Genomic DNA, 21,412 nt, shown 5'->3' with positions numbered 1-21,412 from the left:
TGAGGAGGATCTTAACAATGTTTTCGCAACGTAAAATCACGTCTAATACGTCCAAAACTCCTAACACAACTTGAAAGTATATTGCCTATTCTCTTATACAGAAAATGCATTTGAGACGCGTTCTCTACTTTGTTTAAAAACCCACGGAAACTGCTATTTTACTAAATGTCTGCATTGTCCTGATTATGCTATTTAATACTAAGGAAGCATTAATCGTAATTGTCACTTTCAAACTACTCTGGGTTAGGACGTGTTCATAAGTTGCCGGCAGCTCTCACCTACCTTATGTATGTTGCAATATCCCTGTGAAGGAATAAATATTTCGTCTTCTGGTGGCAGGTTATTTGAATAACGATTCCACTAAAGGCAGAACGTATTCATTATATTGTGATCGCATCAAATAAGAATGCAGATGAAAGAATAAATGGACATATGGGAAGCGACCACGAAAACGTTATAAAATAGCATCCGGATGAAAAATAATTAAATGCAATTTGAAGTAGCCTTTGGTTATTATTTAATGACGCACCAGAATTTAGTAATAAGACTACACGTGCCCTCCAAGTGACCTAGTGCAAACAATACGAAAACAAATCAATGAAATGGAACTAAAGAACGTCATATAATCTCACATCCATGTAGTTGTATTAAATAAGCAGCATATTAACAAGAGCCATATGAACTACAGGGTTCCCAAGTCTGAGATCCATGTAGTAATATTAAATAAATAGGATATAAGGCATGACCTACAGGAGTCCCGAGAGAGGTCAGCTTTGATGGATATGACAGGAACGATCATTTAAAAGCGTGGCCCCTAAAATACATACCTTAAGAGTTATGAGGTTTGTTCGGCAGAAGAAGTATGTTTCATAGTAGTGAAGATGGACAAGTGATCATCCACTGAAGCGCCAAAGAAATTCGTATAGGCATGCCTATTCAAATACACAAATATGCAAACAGACGGAATACGGAGCTGGGATCGGTAGCCCTATATAAGACAACAAGTGTCTGGCGCAGTTGTTAGATCGGTTACTGCTGTTAAAATGGCAGATAATCAAGATTTAAGTGAGTTTGATCGCGGTTTTATAGTCGGCACACGAGAGACGGGACCAGTATCCCCGAGTAGCGATGAAGTGGGGATTTTCCTCACGAATCCGGTAAAGCATAAGTCCTCTGACATCGCTGCGGCCGGGAAAAGATCCTGCAAGAACGCTGTCAACGGTGACTGAAGAGAATCGTTCAACGTGACAGAAGTGCAACCCTTCGTCTAATTACTGAAGACTCCTGGGCCCGCGGCCGCGGTGGAAGTGCGGTTCTAGGCGCTGCAGTCCGGAACCGCGGGATGTTATGTCGCATAGTGCTTAGACCTATTGGAACCATTTTGCATCATCTGCGTCTTCTATTGAAAATGAAGAGGTCATCCTCTAAATGTACTTCAACACTATCAGATACATTCATCTGTTATTTTATAACTCGCAGAGAGCCCATTGTGAAGTGCGAAAAGAAACCTAAAAAATATATGAATTGTAAAGGTAGAAACATAGTCATCTGATTAGAAGTGATCACTTTATATACACTGACTCCCCCCACCCCCCGCTTCACTCCTTCCACAGAAGTAAACATCCCATTGTCCAACACAATGAATTCACTTTTTAACTTTTTATACCCATTTTACTACCGCCAAACACGTTCCATTATTGTCAAGCTGGATATTTTCAGAATTTTATGTAATAATGAGGGTTAAAATACACGGAATCTAAAAAGAACCGAACAGCTTGGGAAGTATTGTTTCTGTAGAGACCAAACTAAAGATGCAAAACTATTTTTATTCTGTCACGATAACTTCACTAAGGGGCAAACAAAGTCAATAAAGTCACTTTACTGAAACCAAATATTTTCAAAATTATAGACCATCAACAATCCTTATAGGTCAAAATAGACCCAAAACCCTAACGAGGGTTAAGTTGAATTGTAGATTTACATGGTGTTACTCAGTGAATTACATCGTTTTATCTGGCTGTTGCATACATTACTGAGTAACGAACTTTTATCCTTTTGTGAAACAGTAGTAATTCTGATCAATTCAAATTGCTGAAGCTTTCCCCCTAGAATTTATACACTCCTGGAAATGGAAGAAAGAACACATTGCCACCGGTGTGTCAGACCCACCATACTTGCTCCGGACACTGCGAGAGGGCTGTACAAGCAATGATCACACGCATGGCACAGCAGACACACCAGGAACCGCGGTGTTGGCCGTCGAATGGCGTTAGCTGCGCAGCATTTGTGCACCGCCGCCGTCAGTGTCAGCCAGTTTGCCGTGGGATACGGAGCTCCATCGCAGTCTTTAACACTGGTAGCATGCCGCGACAGCGTGGACGTGAACCGTATGTGCAGTTGACGGACATTGAGCGAGGGCGTATAGTGGGCATGCGGGAGGCCGGGTGGACGTACCGCCGAATTGCTCAACACGTGGGGCGTGAGGTCTCCACAGTACATCGATGTTGTCGCCAGTGGTCGGCGGAAGGTGCACGTGCCCGTCGACCTGGGACCGGACCGCAGCGACGCATGGATGCACGCCAAGACCGTAGGATCCTACGCAGTGCCGTAGGGGACCGCACCGCCACTTCCCAGCAAATTAGGGACACTGTTGCTCCTGGGGTATCGGCGAGGACCATTCGCAACCGTCTCCATGAAGCTGGGCTACGGTCCCGCACACCGTTAGGCCATCTTCCGCTCACGCCCCAACATCGTGCAGCCCGCCTCCAGTGGTGTCGCGACAGGCGTGAATGGAGGGACGAATGGAGACGTGTCGTCTTCAGCGATGAGAGTCGCTTCTGCCTTGGTGCCAATGATGGTCGTATGCGTGTTTGGCGCCGTGCAGGTGAGCGCCACAATCAGGTCTGCATACGACCGAGGCACACAGGGCCAACACCCGGCATCATGGTGTGGGGAGCCATCTCCTACACTGGCCGTACACCTCTGGTGATCGTCGAGGGGACACTGAATAGTGCACGGTACATCCAAACCGTCATTGAATCCATCGTTCTACCATTCCTAGACCGGCAAGGGAACTTGCTGTTCCAACAGGACAGTGCACGTCCGCAATTATCCCGTGCCACCCAACGTGCTCTAGAAGGTGTAAGTCAACTACCCTGGCCAGCAAGATCTCCGGATCTGTCCCCCATTTAGCATGTTTGGGACTGGATGAAGCGTCGTCTCACGCGGTCTGCACGTCCATCACGAACGCTGGTCCAACTGAGGCGCCAGGTGGAAATGGCATGGCAAGCCGTTCCACAGGACTAAATACAGCATCTCTACGATCGTCTCCATGGGAAAATAGCAGCCTGCATTGCTGCGAAAGGTGGATATACACTGTTCAAGTGCCGACATTGTGCATGCTCTGTTGCCTGTGTCTATGTGCCTGTGGTTCTGTCAGTGTGATCACGTGATGTATCTGACCCCAGGAATGTGTCAATAAAGTTTCCCCTTCCTGGGACAATGAATTCACGGTGTTCTTATTTCAATTTCCAGGAGTGTAGTTCAATAGAAACGCATGGGATACTACTATTATGATAACTTTTCCAGTACGCTACGGCAAAAAAATGTACTGACTATTACAAAATTCTCTCACAGGTCCGAGAAATGTTCAAACATGGCAAACCAGAGCAAAAGATCAGTTACATTAATGATTGCTGTCAAAAGATGTAAATTACCTGTTCACGTAACTTCCACGTTCCCGTAAGGCACGATACGTGAAGCCACTGAAGCGACTCCCAAGATAATTCGTGGACGGCCTGTACGGGGGCTATTAGGAAAGTAAGCATGGATGTGTGTGATGTCTAGGGGACTGATGACCTAAGATTTAACATCTTGCTCAGAGCCATTTCAACCATCGCATGGGCCCGTCAACACCGGCGTTGGACTCTTCAAATGGCTCTGAGCACTATGGGACTTGAGTTAGTTAGGTTTGAGTAGTTCTAAGTTCTAGGTTATCAGTCCCCTAGAACTTAGAACTACTTTAACCTACCTAACCTAAGGACATCACACACATCCATGCCCGAGGCAGGATTCGAACCTGCGACTGTAGCGGTCGCGCGGCTCAAGACTGTAGCGCTGAGAACCGCTCGGCCCCTCCGGCCGGCGTTGGACTGTTGATGACTGTGAACTTGTTTCCTGGTCGGACGAGTCTCGTTTCAAATCCTATCGAATGGATGGACGTGTACGGGTATGGAGACAACTTCATGAATCCGTGGACCCTCCATGTCAGCAGGGGACTGTTCAAGCTGGTGGAGGGTCTGTAATGGTGTGGGGCATGTGCAGTTGCAGTGATATTGTACCCCTGAAGCGTCTAGATACGACTCGGATAGGTGACACGTACACGAGCACCTTTTTTGATAACCTCCTCCATTCATGCCCATTGTGCATTCCGATGGACTTGGGCAAATCCAGCAGGACAATCCGACACCCCACAAAATTGTTACTTAGTGGCTACAGGAACACTCTTCTGAATTCAAACAGTTCTGCTGCCCACCAGACTTCCGAGATGTGGATATTATTGACCGTATCTGGGATGCCTTGCAATGTTCTGTTGAGAAGAGATATCCACCCCCTCGTACTCTTACAGATTTATGGACAGACCTGCGGGATTCATGGTGTCATTTCTCTCCAGCACTATTTGAGACATTAGCCAAGTCCATGCCACATCGTGCTGCGGAATTCTGTGTGCTCATGGGGGCCCTAAACGATATTAGACAAGTGTACCAGCTTCGTTGGCTCTCGACTGTAGTTCTTAAGGCAGGCACTTTAGTGCCCCTGTTTACTGGACATTTATTTCTTGTTCTGCTCCTTACAAACAATTTTCAAAATACGGAAAGCACAGAGCATACAGCAGAAAGAGTTAGTATCGTAATATCGAACATGAAGACGAGCTCTAGCTGTTAAGGTATGCGTTTTATGACAATGGCTACTATAGTTTTTGGTTCGAATTATCGTTCCTGTCATATCCCTGAATAATGACCATTCCTGCTGGGACACCCTGTATATTCACTGCTGAGCTAATGTAGGACCGTCCCTGATCTTCATTGTAGCCAGGGATTTAACCTTGGTCACACAGAAAGCATATCTACAGAATGTTCGGAAATTCCCGTGACAAACTTCTAGGACTTATAACGGAGTACATAATATTTTGAAAAGGAACCAATAGCCGGCCGGTGTGGTCGTGCGGTTCTAGGCGCTTCAGTCTGAAACTGGTAGACCGCTACGGTCGCAGGTTCGAATCCTGCCTCGGCCATGGATTAGTGTGATGTCCTTAGGTTAGTTAGGTTTAAGTAGTTCTAAGTTCTAGGGGACTGATGACCTCAGAAGTTAAGTCCCATAGTGCTCACAGCCAGCAAAAGGAACCCATGCCCGGAAACGTAGCATTTCCGTTCTACGACGGTTTCAGTTCAGATGTTTAACTCATCCATTTCTAGTACTTTCAACATTTCAGCCCAGTTAACAATCGTGATAATCTAATATATAAGAAACTGTCAGCCTCGATTACGGTAATGAAACCAACGTTTACCTAGCTTTCAGGCCAAGTAATTAGCCTTCTTCAGAAGATGCAGCTGATTCTATTATATGTTTAAGAGGGAATGGTCTAGAAATGAAACCAAAACAGCCTGAATGGTCGTAGTCACATTTTAAAAATGTGGTACATACGTACTGTCGCGTGAGCTCCCGAGGCCCACCGCACGGCGTCCATGGAGACGAGGCGCTCGCCGGAGCTGTAGTCTTGGTGGTGACTTAGTGCCTATGTACCGCATTTTTAAAATGTGACTACCCCAATTGAGGCTGTTGTAGTTTTATTTCTAGACCATGCCTTTGTAGACATATTATAGAATCAGGAATATCTTCTGAAGAAGGTTCAGTTACTTGGGGTGAAACCTAGATAAAGGTTGGTTTCATTACCGCAATCAAGGCTTATAGTTTCTTATATATATTCTACTTCTGCTCGAAGAATTGCCTTAGACGTGATGCAGTACAGTTATCAGGTAACAGCTCAAAAGCTAGCATAACGAAACATCCATTTATTACCAAATCAAATTTGTTTGTGTTCCGGCGTAACATTAAGCGCCAGCCCATCGGCCTGGAACCTTACAGCAGAGAAGGCTGTGAGACGACGTCAGCTAATAGAACGCTGATTAACACGACACCACGACAGGAGCGGCCCCTATACGAAGAGAATATAAGCGCCATTCCGCCTATACGCGGCCGGCACTAGAAGACGAGCCGTAATCCAAGCGCTTTAACCGTAACTTGTGAACTGTATTATTTACTTGCATTGAAGTGGTACATATCGAAAGACTGTGATTATTTGTATGTCGCCATTTGCTTGCGACCCATCTTCGTAAATACCCAAGTTTAAATAATTGTCAATTTTACTTACTGTAATAAACTCCGTTAGTAAGGTTTGCTTGAATTGTTGTCTAGCTATCGGAAAAAACAGTTACCTAGGAACCCTGTACTAGACGAGTGGGCAGGAGAGGACAGTTTGTACCAACACCTCAACATTACATGTTAACATTATTCCAAAACAAAGGCATTCTGCACGTACAGTTCGAGATCTGAATTGAAATTGCCGTACAACCGATACGGTGCGTTTCCGGACACGGGTTCCTATTCAAAATATTATGTACACACCTCCTTTACGACTTCTAGAAAATTGTAAGGGAAATTTGCGAACACCCTGTATAAAGCTGAGAATATTGCGCAAAAAGAGGCAACGTTCTCACCACAAACTACTGGAATTAACAGACAGAACGCTGAAATTTACAGACAGCATGCCAGTAGCCCAAGCCGTCAGCGAAAGAAGAACGTTTCTCGAACAGGATGCTGTGTCTCTGTACGCATGACTATCAGACACAAAACTGCCCTTACGAACTACAGCTTGTATTGTATTGTACTGTATGGAAAGGGGGGCCTAGAAACGACTGAGGGGCCTCGTCCCTGCCGTAACCCTCAGTGGTTCACAACCCCACGACAGGCCACAGCGTTCCACTCATGATCCTCCACCACCCCCCACCCCCCACACACACAAGGAACCCTGGGCTATTGTGCGATCCCGCCCTCCCTCCCCTCACCTCCCCCCAGGGAACATCACACACCAGACGAATATAACCCCCAATGTTTGCGTTGTAGAGTAATTATGTGGTACGCGTACGTGGAAACAGTGTTTGCGCAGCAATCGGCGACTTAGTGTAACTGAGACGGAATAAGGCAACCAGCCCGCAATCGCCGACGCAGACGGAAAACCGCCTTAGAAACCATCCACAGGCTGCCTGGCACACCGGACCTCTCCAATAATCCGCCGGGCGCATTCGGGCCGGTGTTCAGCAAGCCTTCCTGCCCAGAAAGTAGTGCGTTAGATCCCACTGCTAACCGGGGGCGCTAAACTACAGCTTACATACAGGGTGAAATGTATTTAAACCGACAAACTCTGGGAGGTTGTAGGGGACATCAAAATAAATATTTTTCCAAAATGACATTTTCTCCTATGTGGAGTATTTAAATCGGTAGAGGAAGATTTCTCTGGCGGCAAATTAATTAAACGACAAACGCTTTTCCACTTTTTGTTGACTAATAGACAACATATTAACACTACCCAATTTCAGTTACAGTACATTTTCAAAAATGCCTCCATTGACACGTAAACAAAGGTTACAACGTCGGACCCTGTTCTGTCTGACACGGGCAAAAACCGCAGTAGTATCCTGAATTGTTTCTGCTTCTGCTACTATCTGGGCAACCAGATCCTCTTATGATGCAACAGGAGTTGCGTAAACAAGGTTGCGCATCTCTCCCCACACAAAGAAGTCTAGAGGGGACATATCTGGGGTCGAGCAGGCCATGGTACAGGACCACCTCTGCCAATTCACGTTTCTGGGAACCGTCGGTCCAGGAATCGACGCACACGACGACTGAAATGTGCCGGCGCCCCGTCATGTTGGAACCACATGCGTTGTCTTGTAGGGTGCGGGACGTATTCCAGCAATTCTGGCAATGCTTTGGCGAGAAAATTGTAATAGTGCCTGCAATTTACCATTTAATGGCCTAGGTAGCAGATACGGCCCAATTAAACAGTCCCCAACAACACCGACCCACACATTAACGAAGAACCGCACTTGGTGAGCGCTAGTAACTGTGGCATGTGGGTTATCTTCACTCTGGATAGATAATCGACTGGTTCCAGGCTGTGGACACGCTGTGAGTGAAAGGGACGTTCTTACATTCGTCTGATTCGTCCCCATGTTACGTGCAATTTCGCGAGTGCTGATTGAAGGAGCCCGCTCCACATGCTGCAAGGTAGCTTCCTCATATTGCAGCGTTATTACCGTGCCACGTCGTCCCTGTCCAGGTAACCTGGTAAATGATCCGGTCTCGCGCAGACGGTGTTACACAGCAGCGAAGGTAGTATGATGCGGGGTACGGCGATTAGGACGTTGTTGTTGGTAAACCTGCTGTGCAGCTCGTCCGTTGTGGTGCGCTAGATACTACGCACCACCCATATCAGTGTTCTCACTCCAGGTGTATCGCTCCATTAGTAAACAGAGCCCTTGCACTACTACACACTGGTGGACAGCAGTTGCCTGCAACTGAAGGTCGTAATACGGCCTCTAACACCTGAAGAGCGCAATACGGCCTGCACCGATTTACGTAATCCTCATAGGAAAAAATGACATTAGGGAAAAATATTTGTGTTGATGTCCCTTACAACCTCCCAGAGTTTGTCGGTTTAAATACTTTTCACCCTGTATACGATTTCGCAATGCAGTCAATGATATGACTTCCCTAGCAGATGTAAACAGTGCATAACGAGTCCTTGTGAAACGCCTGCAACTTACAACTTACGTAAATGTACGTTATGTCAAAGACGTTTCCCAACAGATGGAACCCCCTAAACACAGCTATTAGACCCTAGAGTTGAGTTCTGTTTCAATAGTACATGTGTAGTTCAAAATAGAAACTCGCCCACATTGGCTACATTCACCTACATAATGGATATTGTTGTATGAGTCATGCTGCTGCCATGTTAAAATAAACAGCAGTAAATTCCATTTTTTATTTTATTTATACTAGAACTAAGAGCTAGGGACAAAATTCGTTCATTATGGAGGTTAAGTAATATATTTACAACAGAGAAGTTTTTACCTCACTTACGAAACATCATGTTTTCTACACGGTGACTGGAATGTGATCGTGAATCCTATCTCTCAATATCGTAGTTTGCACACTATTAATTTTATCCTAGATTTTAGCTTGAATTAACAATCAACTAATAGAACGTTCATCAGAAATGTGCCTGATTTAGAACGGTCAGAGGCAGTAAAAAGGCACTTTTGCCTCAAAGCCATCTGCTTTAGACTGGTTTGGCGCTGACTGCGAGAGATAATTTTAGAAATCCCACGCAAGAAACACCGTATCTGTTATGTCAAACTGTTAATAGAGAAAACGAGACGTTCATGTTATTTTCACATTAAACAGTTTTATCCCGACTGTCATCCCGTATATTTATCAAACAGTTTTTCTGGTATTCTAATAAAATACCGCTAATATTACGTCGTATTCGCTTGTTTTAGTTCCGCCTGAAGGTCGTGTCGCTTGGCTGTCTGTCGCTACGGTAACACGAACGACACAGTGGAGTGGAGACACATAAAACTTAATTTATTAAATCAACTATCGGCCCTGTACTGAATGTTATTACACTGTCTGTTCCCTCTCATTGAAAATACCTGGAAACGAAAACCAGCAATGGCATAGCCATTATTTGTCCACTCGGTGAAATTACTTGGAAACGAAAAACAGCGCTATGACAGCCAACATTTAATTTAAAAAGAATTGCTAGAATACCACAGACACGCTTCGTTCAGAGTCCCCTACATTTTTTACTTTGCACCCTTCAAAACCTGAGATTTGGACATTGCATTTGTTACTATCAACATCTGAAAAGAAATTTCTCATAAGTTTGCACACTCATAATTTCGATGATATGTTCACGTTACTCGGATTTCTACATGCATATCTGTCCCTACATAATTACTTTTCAGCGCTTGAGACCTTCAAACAGCATCTAATATGTTGCAGTCGCGAATGGCGTCTGGGGGATGTGGGCACATGCCCCTTTCTCTGTGCTAGGTTTGATTTTTCCTCCGTTTATCATAGCGGCGATTATTACTCCCTATGTGAGTGGGAAGCAATAAAATATGTTGACATTAGGAGACGAATGTTGTTGAAGAAAGTTTTTGGGAGGAGAATTCGACACAGTTAAATGCACTTTTGCTTTAATGAGTGCCATACAAACTTGTGTATCATACCCGTGACATTATGACCCTGATTCGTGATAACATAATACCCTTAACCACTCCTTCAAATTTTTCATTGTCTTTTGTCAATTCTATCTGGTAAAGGCCCCGTACTGTGCAGCCATACTCCAGAAGAAGTGTAGCGCAAGCAGTTTCTTCCGAGTATTTGTCGCAGCTTCTCAGTGCTCTGCCAACAAAATGCCGTGTTTGTTTCGCCTTCCCTACGATATTTTCTGTTTGATCGCTCTCATTTAATTTGTTCTTAACAGTGAACATTTGATATATATAATTAGATGGAAAACTCTAAATTTCTGTCATTTACCATGTAAAAAAAAATTAATCGAATTTCATTAATACTCTTGAGGATGAGGTAACCATTTTTTATCATTCACAATGAGAGGTGCTCCACACCATTCATGTATATTTTCGTATTCTAATCCATGTTGATCATTTGTTGAATTCTAAACACACTAAGCGATGGTAATCATCTTCAGACAACCTAAGAGGACTCTTCAGATTGTCTCTAAATATACTGGGCGTCTGTCCAATGGAGCATCAGGCGCATTCATCAGATGTTTCGGTAGATACGTGAAATTTCGTTTTTGCAACGTGTAGATGGAATCAGCCCAAACAAATCATGTTCATTAAGTCTTTCATACGACGCCCAGCCTCAAAGAAAGGCGTCATGTTTATTTCACATTACAAACAAAATGATTTTTAAATCGAAATATTTTACCTGCCCTTTCGATAGAGCAGTCCCTAGCTAGTCTAACGCGTTATTCGCTTTGTCAGTATGTATTAAGAGTGACAGTAAAACACGAAGAACAGTCTGTACTCCAATAGTGACTGAGCAGCGCTCCTGAATTGTGCTGCATGCGTGGGGACGCAACCTTAATTTAGAAGCCGCGTGTGAGGAACGGCGTGAAGAGCATTCTGAAAATCGAGAAAAATGTAATCTACTTCAGTTCTTCTGTCGATTATACTCCGTGTAAACTGACAGTGAGCTGTGCTTCGCAAAAACGGCCCTTATTGGTAACAGTGTAATGCAGTGAAGGTGCCGAATTACCATCCATACGTCTTTCAATCTGCAACATTAGGTATGGTGTAAAATGTTTCCTGATAGATTAAATGACAGTATGGGTGACCAAACACAGATCCTAGACTTTCATGGATAATGCTCTGCTATCCTCGCAAGCTTCATGTTTCCCGGCTCTAATCCTTCAAATCATTGATTCTGCCAGTACCGCTTCCAGAGTCCAAAGATACTTTCCTCCATAAATTACTGGCCATTAAAGCTGCAACGCTACGAAGTGTACGAAACAACGAAATTGAAGTTGTTGTGTGTTTCGGTATAGGAGAAAGAATATACGATTAATTTTTTATCTAATTTTTGGTTGTAAAGAGTGCGAAAATACACTGATCAGCCAGATCATTATGACCACTGACCTACTATCGACATAAGCCCGTTCAGGTGACTACGCCGTCACCTGGCCGAGTGTGATGACCCTAAGGCTAGGAACGAGCATTTCGGAAACTGCACGACTTGTCGGGAGTTCGAAGACTGCTGTGGTGAATGTCTTCAACAGGTAGCGAAACCAAGGTGAAACCACGTCAGGGCATCGTGGGATTGGGCGGCCACCCCTCATTACAGATGTCGCGCAGACTGATAAAACAGGACAGGCGGCGGACTGTGGCGGAACTTACATCAGACTTTAGTGATGGGCAGAGTACAAGTGTGTCTGAATATACGGTGTACCTAACACCCCTAGCGATAGGTCTCCACAGCCGACGACCCGTGCTTTTGCCGATGTAAACACCATGACATCGTCAGACCGTTGCATAGTCTGATGAATCGCATTACCTTCTTCATCATACCTATAGGATGCGCAAACCCGTCGTCCTCCAGGGCAACAGCTCCTTGACACCTATACAGAGGGACGGAGACAAGCTGGCTGTGGCTCAAGTATGCTCTCGGAAACATTCATGTGAGCATCCATGGGCCCAGTAGATCTCCTGCAAAGCTCCATGGTGGCAAGGAGTATGGAGCAAAGATTGCAGACCATGTACACTTCTTCATGACGATCATGTTTCAATAAGGCAGTGATATTTTTCAACAAGATAATGCGCCATGTCACAAGATCTGGAGTATGATGGTGCTGTTCACGGAACACAGCAGCGAATTCTAATTGCTGTGCTGCCCCCCCCCCCCCCCCCTCAACTTTCCTTTAACACTTCTGGGAGATAATTCAACGTGGCGTTGGAACTCTGTATGTCTCTCCACGGAATTTACGGGAATTAAGCGACTTTTGTGTGCAGATGTCGTGCCATCTCCCTCCAGCAACCTACGAAGGCCTCATTGCTTGAAACCACGATTCATAGCAGCTGTTATCCGTGTTAAAGGTCACATACCGGCTATTAGCTAGGTGAAGCTGGTATCTGTACAGATATCATTGGTGACCTAGCAGCTCTCGAAGAACGAAGTTATAATGAAATATAGACCTTTCGCTGCTTACAGGCGTTGATAAATATCAACGGGGACAGTTGAAAAATATGTGCCCCGACCGCAACTCGAACCCGAGACCTCCAGCGTACATGGCAGACGCTCTATCCGATTGAGCCCTGCGACTGCAGGGACTTATCTCTGGCACGCTTCCCGTGAGATCCACACTTTCCAACTTTCTGTCCACAGACTACATTTGTAGTGCCCTGCCTGCCATACTCATTATTTGCGGCAGTCAATCTACCGATTCCCGTAAGAGTTCGGCCAGAAACCGCTCCATTCGCACCATCAACAGAACAGGCTCCCGCTAAGGGTATACTACGCCTTCCACATCGCTTGTAACGGGTTCTGCACAACACTAGTGACTACTCTGAAAGACAGTAATATGGAACTCTTTTGTATCAGCTGTGAATAAATACACTCCTGGAAATTGAAATAAGAACACCGTGAATTCATTGTCCCAGGAAGGGGAAACTTTATTGACACATTCCTGGGGTCAGATACATCACATGATCACACTGACAGAACCACAGGCACATAGACACAGGCAACAGAGCATGCACAATGTCGGCACTAGTACAGTGTATATCCACCTTTCGCAGCAATGCAGGCTGCTATTCTCCCATGGAGACGATCGTAGAGATGCTGGATGTAGTCCTGTAGAACGGCTTGCCATGCCATTTCCACCTGGCGCCTCAGTTGGACCAGCGTTCGTGCTGGACGTGCAGACCGCGTGAGACGACGCTTCATCCAGTCCCAAACATGCTCAATGGGGGACAGATCCGGAGATCTTGCTGGCCAGGGTAGTTGACTTACACCTTCTAGAGCACATTGTGTGACACGGGATACATGCGGACGTGCATTGTCCTGTTGGAACAGCAAGTTCCCTTGCCGGTCTAGGAATGGTAGAACGATGGGTTCGATGACGGTTTGGATGTACCGTGCACTATTCAGTGTCCCCTCGACGATCACCAGAGGTGTACGGCCAGTGTAGGAGATCGCTCCCCACACCATGATGCCGGGTGTTGGCACTGTGTGCCTCGGTCGTATGCAGTCCTGATTGTGGCGCTCACCTGCACGGCGCCAAACACGCATACAACCATCATTGGCACCAAGGCAGAAGCGACTCTCATCGCTGAAGACGACACGTCTCCATTCGTCCCTCCATTCACGCCTGTCGCGACACTACTGGAGGCGGCCTGCACGATGTTGGGGCGTGAGCGGAAGACGGCCTAACGGTGTGCGGGACCGCAGTCCAGCTTCATGGAGACGGTTGCGAATGGTCCTCGCCGATATCCCAGGAGCAACAGTGTCCCTAATTTTCTGGGAAGTGGCGGTGCGGTCCCCTACGGCACTGCGTAGATTCCTATGGTCTTGGTGTGCATCCGTGCGTCGCTGCGGTCTGGTCCCAGGTCGACGGGCACGTGCACCTTCCGCCGACCACTGGCGACAACATCGATGTTCTGTGGAGACCTCACGCCCCACGTGTTGAGCAATTCGGCGGTACGTCCACCCGGCCTCCCGCATGCCCACTATACACCCTCGCTCAAAGTCCGTCAACTGCACATACGGTTCACGTCCACGCTGTCGCGGCATGCTACCAGTGTTAAAGACTGCGATGGAGCTCCGTATGCCACTGCAACCTGGCTGACACTGACGGCGGCGGTGCACAAATGCTGCGCAGCTAGCGCCATTCGACGGCCAACACCGCGGTTCCTGGTGTGTCCGCTGTGCCGTGCGTGTGATCATTGCTTGTACAGCCCTCTCGCAGTCTCCGGAGCAAGTATGGTGGGTCTGACACATCGGGGTCAATGTGTTCTTTTTTCCATTTCCAGGAGTGTAGTTGCGACTATATAAGTTCCAACCCTCGTATCCCAGATGAACTATGGCCTTTTCGCGTCACCTTGCTGTTTGAAGGGTCTTGGGTTAAGTCGCAGGGTGTCGCCCTTTGACAGCATTACAGAGGAATTGTGGAGACTCCTCTAAGCCTAATTTCAGGCTTCTGCTTCCTAACAGGAAAAAATTATGAAGCTTCAAGGAAGTGGAACTTTAATTGCGTTACGCAGTGTACTTAGTTTTTTGGCTTTAGAAAAGGTAAAAGCGCCAGAAAAAAATCAGGACACGTTCGTGGGGTTTGTCGAACTGGAAAAAGCGTTCGACAATGTAAAATAATGCAAGATGTTCGGATGTCTGAGAAAAATAGAGGTAAGCTATAGGGAGCCAAGGAGGAATGATAAGAGTGGACGACCAAGAACAAAGTGCTCGGATTAAGAAGAGTGTAAGACAGGGATGTAGACTTTCGCTCCTTCAGTGCAATCTATACATCGAAATAGCAGTGATGGAAATAAAATAAAGTTTCAGTAGTGGAATTAAATTTCAAAGAGAAAGGATACTTTGATACGGTTCGCTGATGAAATTGCTACCTTTAGTGAAAGTGAAAAGAATTACAAGATTTGCTGAATGGAATGAACAATCTAATGAGTGCAGAATATCAATTGGGAGAAAGCTGAAGAAAGATGAATGTAATGAGAAGTAGCAGAAATGAGAACAGCAGAAACTTCACATCACGACTGAGCGTCATGAAGTAGATGAAGTTAAGGAATTCTGTTACCTTAGGCAGCAAAATAACCAATGACGGACGGAGGAAGGAGGATATCATAAGCAGACTATCATTGGCAAAAAGGTCATTCCTGGCCAAGAGACATGTCGTAGAATAAAAAATAAGCCTTAATTTTAGGAAGAAATTTCTGAGAACGTACGTCTGGAGTACAGCATTGTATGGCAGTGGAACATGGACTGTGAGACTTGAAAGTTATATCTGCTGCCAAGGAGGTGGCCTGGTGGCAGTCGACGGCGCTTATAGGTTCGGCGCTTTGTAGTGTCTTTGGATGACGTTTCTAGACATAGGTTCCTATCCTTGATTTGTTCCTCAAGACAGCCTCTACAACATCTCGAAATTTGTCGATAAATTTCTGGAATACCCTTCGTACACAGTTCTACAACGGCCCCTAATGATAGGTTTTATGCAACCCGCATCGCCACCAAACGCCATGCACTAAGTTTTCACTTTCTGTCGCTCGCTACACTCGAATTACTCTACTATTCAGACATGAGCACACATCGTAACGCTTAGGAAGACTCAAATCTTCAATATGTCTTATCTTCTCAGGCACTAGCTTATACAAGCCATTCTCTATGGCCCTCCTGATTCAATCCATATAAGCATGGCAGTCGGTGGCTCCTAACCAGCGGTACTGTAGGACAATATACCAAAGTATCAATAGGCCACGATCCTGCCACTGTCGAATTCAACACATACAGGTAAACATTTCTCCTTCTTAGACGGTGCAAAACATGGTTTTCTCACAAACAACATTTAAATTTGATTTCTCAATGAGATACCCTTCGTGTAATCTCTTCTCATGAACATAATGTTAGTGGCGTTAATCATACCCACTTAGAGTGGTTTCGCTAGTATTCTTATCATTTGCATATCCAAAGTTGTAGTACACCTGAGGCGAATTTCACACGTATTGAACATCGCGTCCATAGTGCTGCTGCTTTAGTGATCAGCAGTCTACCTTGCTGGATTAACTTTCCAGAGGGAAAGGATACAATCCTGCAGGCTGAGCGTTGCTGTGAACAAAAGAGTAAAAATTGTCTGAATTTCGTTTATATCAGCGGAACAGTGCTATACACTCCTACATGGGGACACAGTAATACTCTGAACGACGCACCTGTATGTTATTCCAACGTAGATGTCCTTCTTGACAGAAAAGACCAAGCACTGGCTTCAGCCTCTACTTAAGCCCATCTCCATATAATCCGCTCTCTACGGGCATGGGGCTGCTAGCTACCTCAGTGAGTCGCTTTGCGGCACTGAACTTACTAAAGTCCGCCCGTGGTACACTGTTTAGCGACACACTTGGAGGAACAGCAAGCGATTCTAGTCCCTGAATGAAAAATATTTTACTTTTGTACTGAGTTAGATTTGAAATAATCTAGTGGTACAGCACTCGTAAGGATGTGAACTATTTTATTTTTGTTTCAGAGGGCCGCTTACCTAAAGGCTACTTCCTGAAAGTGAAGTCCATCAATGACTCCCATGAGTACTGTGAAATAATGGACTTCATGGAGGACATAAACAATACGGTAAGTGGCAACTTCACCTTTATCTTTTTCCCTTTGTCTCTGACTCTGTGTGATTATGGTGCTTGTGTTTATTGTCATACTCAAACATGACATCGAGTCACCCAAAACTTTTTCTTTCTTTTTTAAGTTTCTGTATATCTATCGATGTAAGCGGAACCCTTATTACACCACCCCTTTATTTGTCTGTCCGTCTGTTTAGAACCCTTTTTCGCAGGAACGAGTATAGGTATGAATTTGAAATTTATGTCAAATGCTAAGGTCTACAGTTCCCTGGTGGTGTAGAGCATTTAACTACTAGGTTTATGCAGTAAAAGGATAGGCTCATTTATGTCGCACATTTTGATACTCGCAAATTCACTCATCAGAACCTACAGAGGAAGAGTCTTTATACATAATTAAGGCTGTGCACAAGCATCAGAAAGCGGGTCCTGTTCGCACTTGTCCAGTTTTCGTGAAGCACATTTCATTTGCTGATGGGCTTCTCGGGATAACAGCCGAGCAGTCTGGTCGACGAATAGCAACGCTTCGGTAAGATTAAGTGGTGCCATCTTTTCTATTCACCAAGAAATAAGAAATTTCTTGAAACGACTCTGCACGTCAGTCAGAGCAGATATAGCGTGGAAAACAATTGCCCGCACAAGGAGTGTAGCCATGCGATGTTTTTGTAAATAGTGTCTTGAAACCTGCCGAGCACCTTACGTTCACTTCTATCTTCTAATATCTGTTAATCTTAAAAATAAGTTTCTGTTATGGACGGAAACATTTATTACCAGCGTACCGTACCAACTTTAAACATACGCTGGAACACAGAAAATACTGTAATACAACACAGTAACCAAGCTACTGTAAAAGGCGCTACACGTTGTAAACATTTGATCGCAATGAACTACAGATAGCAGCATACGGAGATGTTGATTATAACTACATTTAAAATTGTAAACTTACAGAGAACAAACTGTTGAACACTAAGGCCTAAAGGCTGAAGATGGACAACATTATAACTGCAGCCCACCGCGACAATGGATGCTTTACGCGGTAGTGATGTTAGGAAGTATTCCGCTAACAGTTGGTAAAATCGTTGTTGATTAAAACATATCGGGTTGCATTTTAATTAACAACAGGTTTAACAACGGAATTCTTCCTAACATCATCCCTTTCAACAGCTGCGGATACCCGGAATACACATATCAAAAACGGTTACTAGAGTTCCGGAACCTGTAAAGAAAACTTGAAAAGAGATCAACATAAACGTCATTTCCGCTGTTTATATTGCTCATGAAATCCACACAACGCATGTTTACCACCATAAAGCAACAGCTTGAGAGGTGATGGTCCAGATTGCTTTACATACCTCTAATAGTAGCACGTCCTCCTGCATTGATGCATACCTGTATTCGTCGTGGCATACTATCCACAAGTTCATCAAGGCACTGTTGGTCCAGATTGTCCCACTCCTCAACGGCGATTCATCGTATATGCCTCAGAGGGCTTGGTGGGTCACGTCGTCCATAAACAGCCCGTATACAGTGTGTCTAATGCGTTCAGCCTGGCTGGGTTGCCTCCAAACACGTCTCCGATTATTGCCTTAAAGGCATATGCGACACATCGGGAAGAGAACGTGACGAAAATCCTGAGCGGTCCATTCGTCATGTTGTTGGGCTTGGATGTACCGCCCTGCATATTGTCGTGGCTGGAAAGATGGACGTCGGGAGTGAAGTTGCGTATCATACAGCGTATTGCGCACAGTTTGAGTCGTAACACGACGTCCTGTGGCTGCACGAGAGGCATTATTCAACATGGTGGCGTTGCTGTCAGAGTTCCTCCGAGCCATAATCCATAGGAAGCGGTCATCCACTGCAGTGGTAGGCCCTGGACGGCCTCAGTGAGTTATGCTATCGACATTTCCTGTCTCTCTGTATCTCCTCCACGTCCGACGAACATCGCTTTGGCTCACTCTGAATCGCCTGGACACTTCGCTTGTTGAGAGCCCTTTCTGGCACAAAGTAACAATGCGGATGCCATAGAACCGCGGTACAGACCGTCTTTCATGGTAGAACTACAGACAACACGAGCCGTGTACCTCCTTCCTGGTGAAATAACTGGATATGTTCGGCAGTCGGATCCCTTCCGTCTAATAGGCGCTGGTCGTGCATGGTGGTTTATATCTTTGAGCGAGTTTAGTGACATCTCTAAACAGTCAAAGGGACTGCATCTGTGATACAATATCCACAGTCAACGTCTGTCTTCAGGAGGTCTGGCAACCGGGCTGATGGAAAACGTTTTTTGATGTGTGCATAAAATTGTTTGTTACGCAGTAAGGTAGGTACACAGGATGTCCCAAGAGGAGTGGACAATATTGAGGGATGTAACAGTTTCTATCATCAGCAGCAAAAAGTATAGTAAACAAGGAGTTCAAAAGTACACGCCTGAATAGCTATGAGCACTTGTTCATAGCTCTTAAGTCAAGCATTTCAGAGCCCATGTTTACTACACAGTTGTCTCCTGTCTTATTTCATACCACCCCGTAGCAAAATATGGAAACCAGAAAGCTTTCAGCAGAAGAGATTGGGTTTATAGTATGGAAATGAAGTGCCGATAACTCTGAAGATATCCATTTTAGAGCCAATGTTTACCAGAATTTTTGGCTGCGAATAATGGTTCCTGTTATTCCACTGTCTATAGACCACTTCTCCTGGGACACCCATGTATAAGCGGGCAGAGACCTACGCAGAATCGTTCCATTGACACTACGGTCTGCAAATCGGAAAAGCAACTGACTTATAACGTAGCGTCTTTCTTATGGTCCAGCACATAGGTACCAGCATCTCGGAAAAGCCGAAGATAATCCGTTGTTGCAGGCCGGAGTGGCCGAGGGGTTCTAGGCGCTACAGTCTGGAACCGCGCGACCGCTACGATCGCAGGTTCCAATCCTGCCTCGGGCATAGATGTGTGTGATGTCCTTCGGTTCGTTAGGTTTAAGTAGTTCTAAGTTCTAATGGACTGATGACCTCAGAAGTCCCATAGTGCTCAGAGCCATTTGAACCATAATCTGTTGTTTTGCGTAGTACTACCGCGAGCGTCTATAGCTGGACCGTGACACCGCGATTAGTGACTAGGTGTTGGACGTACGCAACACGAAATGTGGAGGCTTGTCAGTCCTGGATGGCAGGAGAGACGGTGATCTGTAAGCAGATGCCGACGACTGTGTGCAATGCACGTGCTGGAGTACTCAGTTCAGCTCCGCAGCAGACGACGTTCCCACTTTGACCCATAGATATCATCAGTTAAGACAGCAGTGGACACAAGATCATCGAGACTGGAGAGTGGTAATATGTGGCCTGGTTTTGTTACATCACGTCGATGATTGCTCCTGTGTGCCCCTTACCCAGGCTTGCTGCTGCACAAAACAACGCCACTGATGCATGCAGTTGGCGGTAGTATTATGCTATGAGTAACATTCACTTGGGTTTCCGTGGAAGACGTGGTAGCAGCTGAAGTCACCTTGACAACTGCAGACTTGTGCACATGGTTGTGGACCACCTTCATGCCCTCATGCTTGAAGTCTTGCATGGCGACGAAAGCATCTTCCTGCAGAATAGATGTCCATGCTGTAAGGCCAGAATCGTGTTATAGTGGTCTGAGGACGGTGACAAGGAACTCACTTTGATGTCTTGGCCAGCAAACTCGCCCGGGCTGGAGACTTCTGAGATGCTATCGGGCGCCTATTCGACTTCCCCCCGCTCCCTCCCCCAGCTCGTAATTTACGAGAACTGCAGTGACATATACGTAGACATGTGGTGGTACATACCTCCGGAAAAATATCCGGGAATTGCCGATACCGTGCCACGCAGAATCGCTGTTGTGTAGCGTCTCAAAGGTGGACCGACACGTTATTAACCAGCTTGACATAATGTGTTGGCTTATCAGAGAATAGAAGCACGAATATATCAATTTAGCAATGTAGTGTTTCATCCAAAATCGTGTAAGTATGCAGCATAAGGGCAAAATTATTGAAAAATATTTGCTGTCAAACTGAGTTTACTAAATCATCGTAGTTTGTGGCTAAAGATGGGTTATGTATGTATGTTCATTTAAATTACCATAATCATAGTCCTTTACATCCCAGTCTATAAAATCCACACTCACTGTAGATTTTTTTATTTTTTGGGGTTACGTACCTCAGTTGGTAAAATTGGAACATTTAATGGATGACTTTGTTGTCCGTGTCTGTCTGCCTGTCTCTCTGTCCATCCCACTGTTCAAAACATTTTTCTGAGGAATGGATAGACGCATTAAGTTAATAGTTATGTCAATGAACCGTTAAAATCACTACTGGTTCACCAAAGTTTATTAATCACAATTAATACTCAAAATGTAAAGTGGAAGTAGGCGCCAAGGTATAACCGGTGAAATTATA

The 21,412-nt window shown here is 45.3% G+C and overlaps 1 protein-coding gene across 1 annotated transcript in view; it reads left to right on the top strand.

Moving 5' to 3' along the window:
* Positions 1-21,412, top strand: part of LOC126355309 (uncharacterized) — an 852,583-nt gene that overhangs the window by 581,820 nt on the left and 249,351 nt on the right. Inside the window, exon 5 of the mRNA XM_050005601.1 lies at positions 16,895-16,995. Coding sequence (XP_049861558.1) covers positions 16,895-16,995 — 101 coding nt within the window. The remainder of the gene's footprint in view (positions 1-16,894; positions 16,996-21,412) is intronic.

This window comes from Schistocerca gregaria, chromosome 3 (assembly GCF_023897955.1).
Source record: "Schistocerca gregaria isolate iqSchGreg1 chromosome 3, iqSchGreg1.2, whole genome shotgun sequence".
Lineage (NCBI taxonomy): Eukaryota > Metazoa > Arthropoda > Insecta > Orthoptera > Acrididae > Schistocerca > Schistocerca gregaria.
This window is presented reverse-complemented; position numbering and strand designations above follow the sequence as displayed.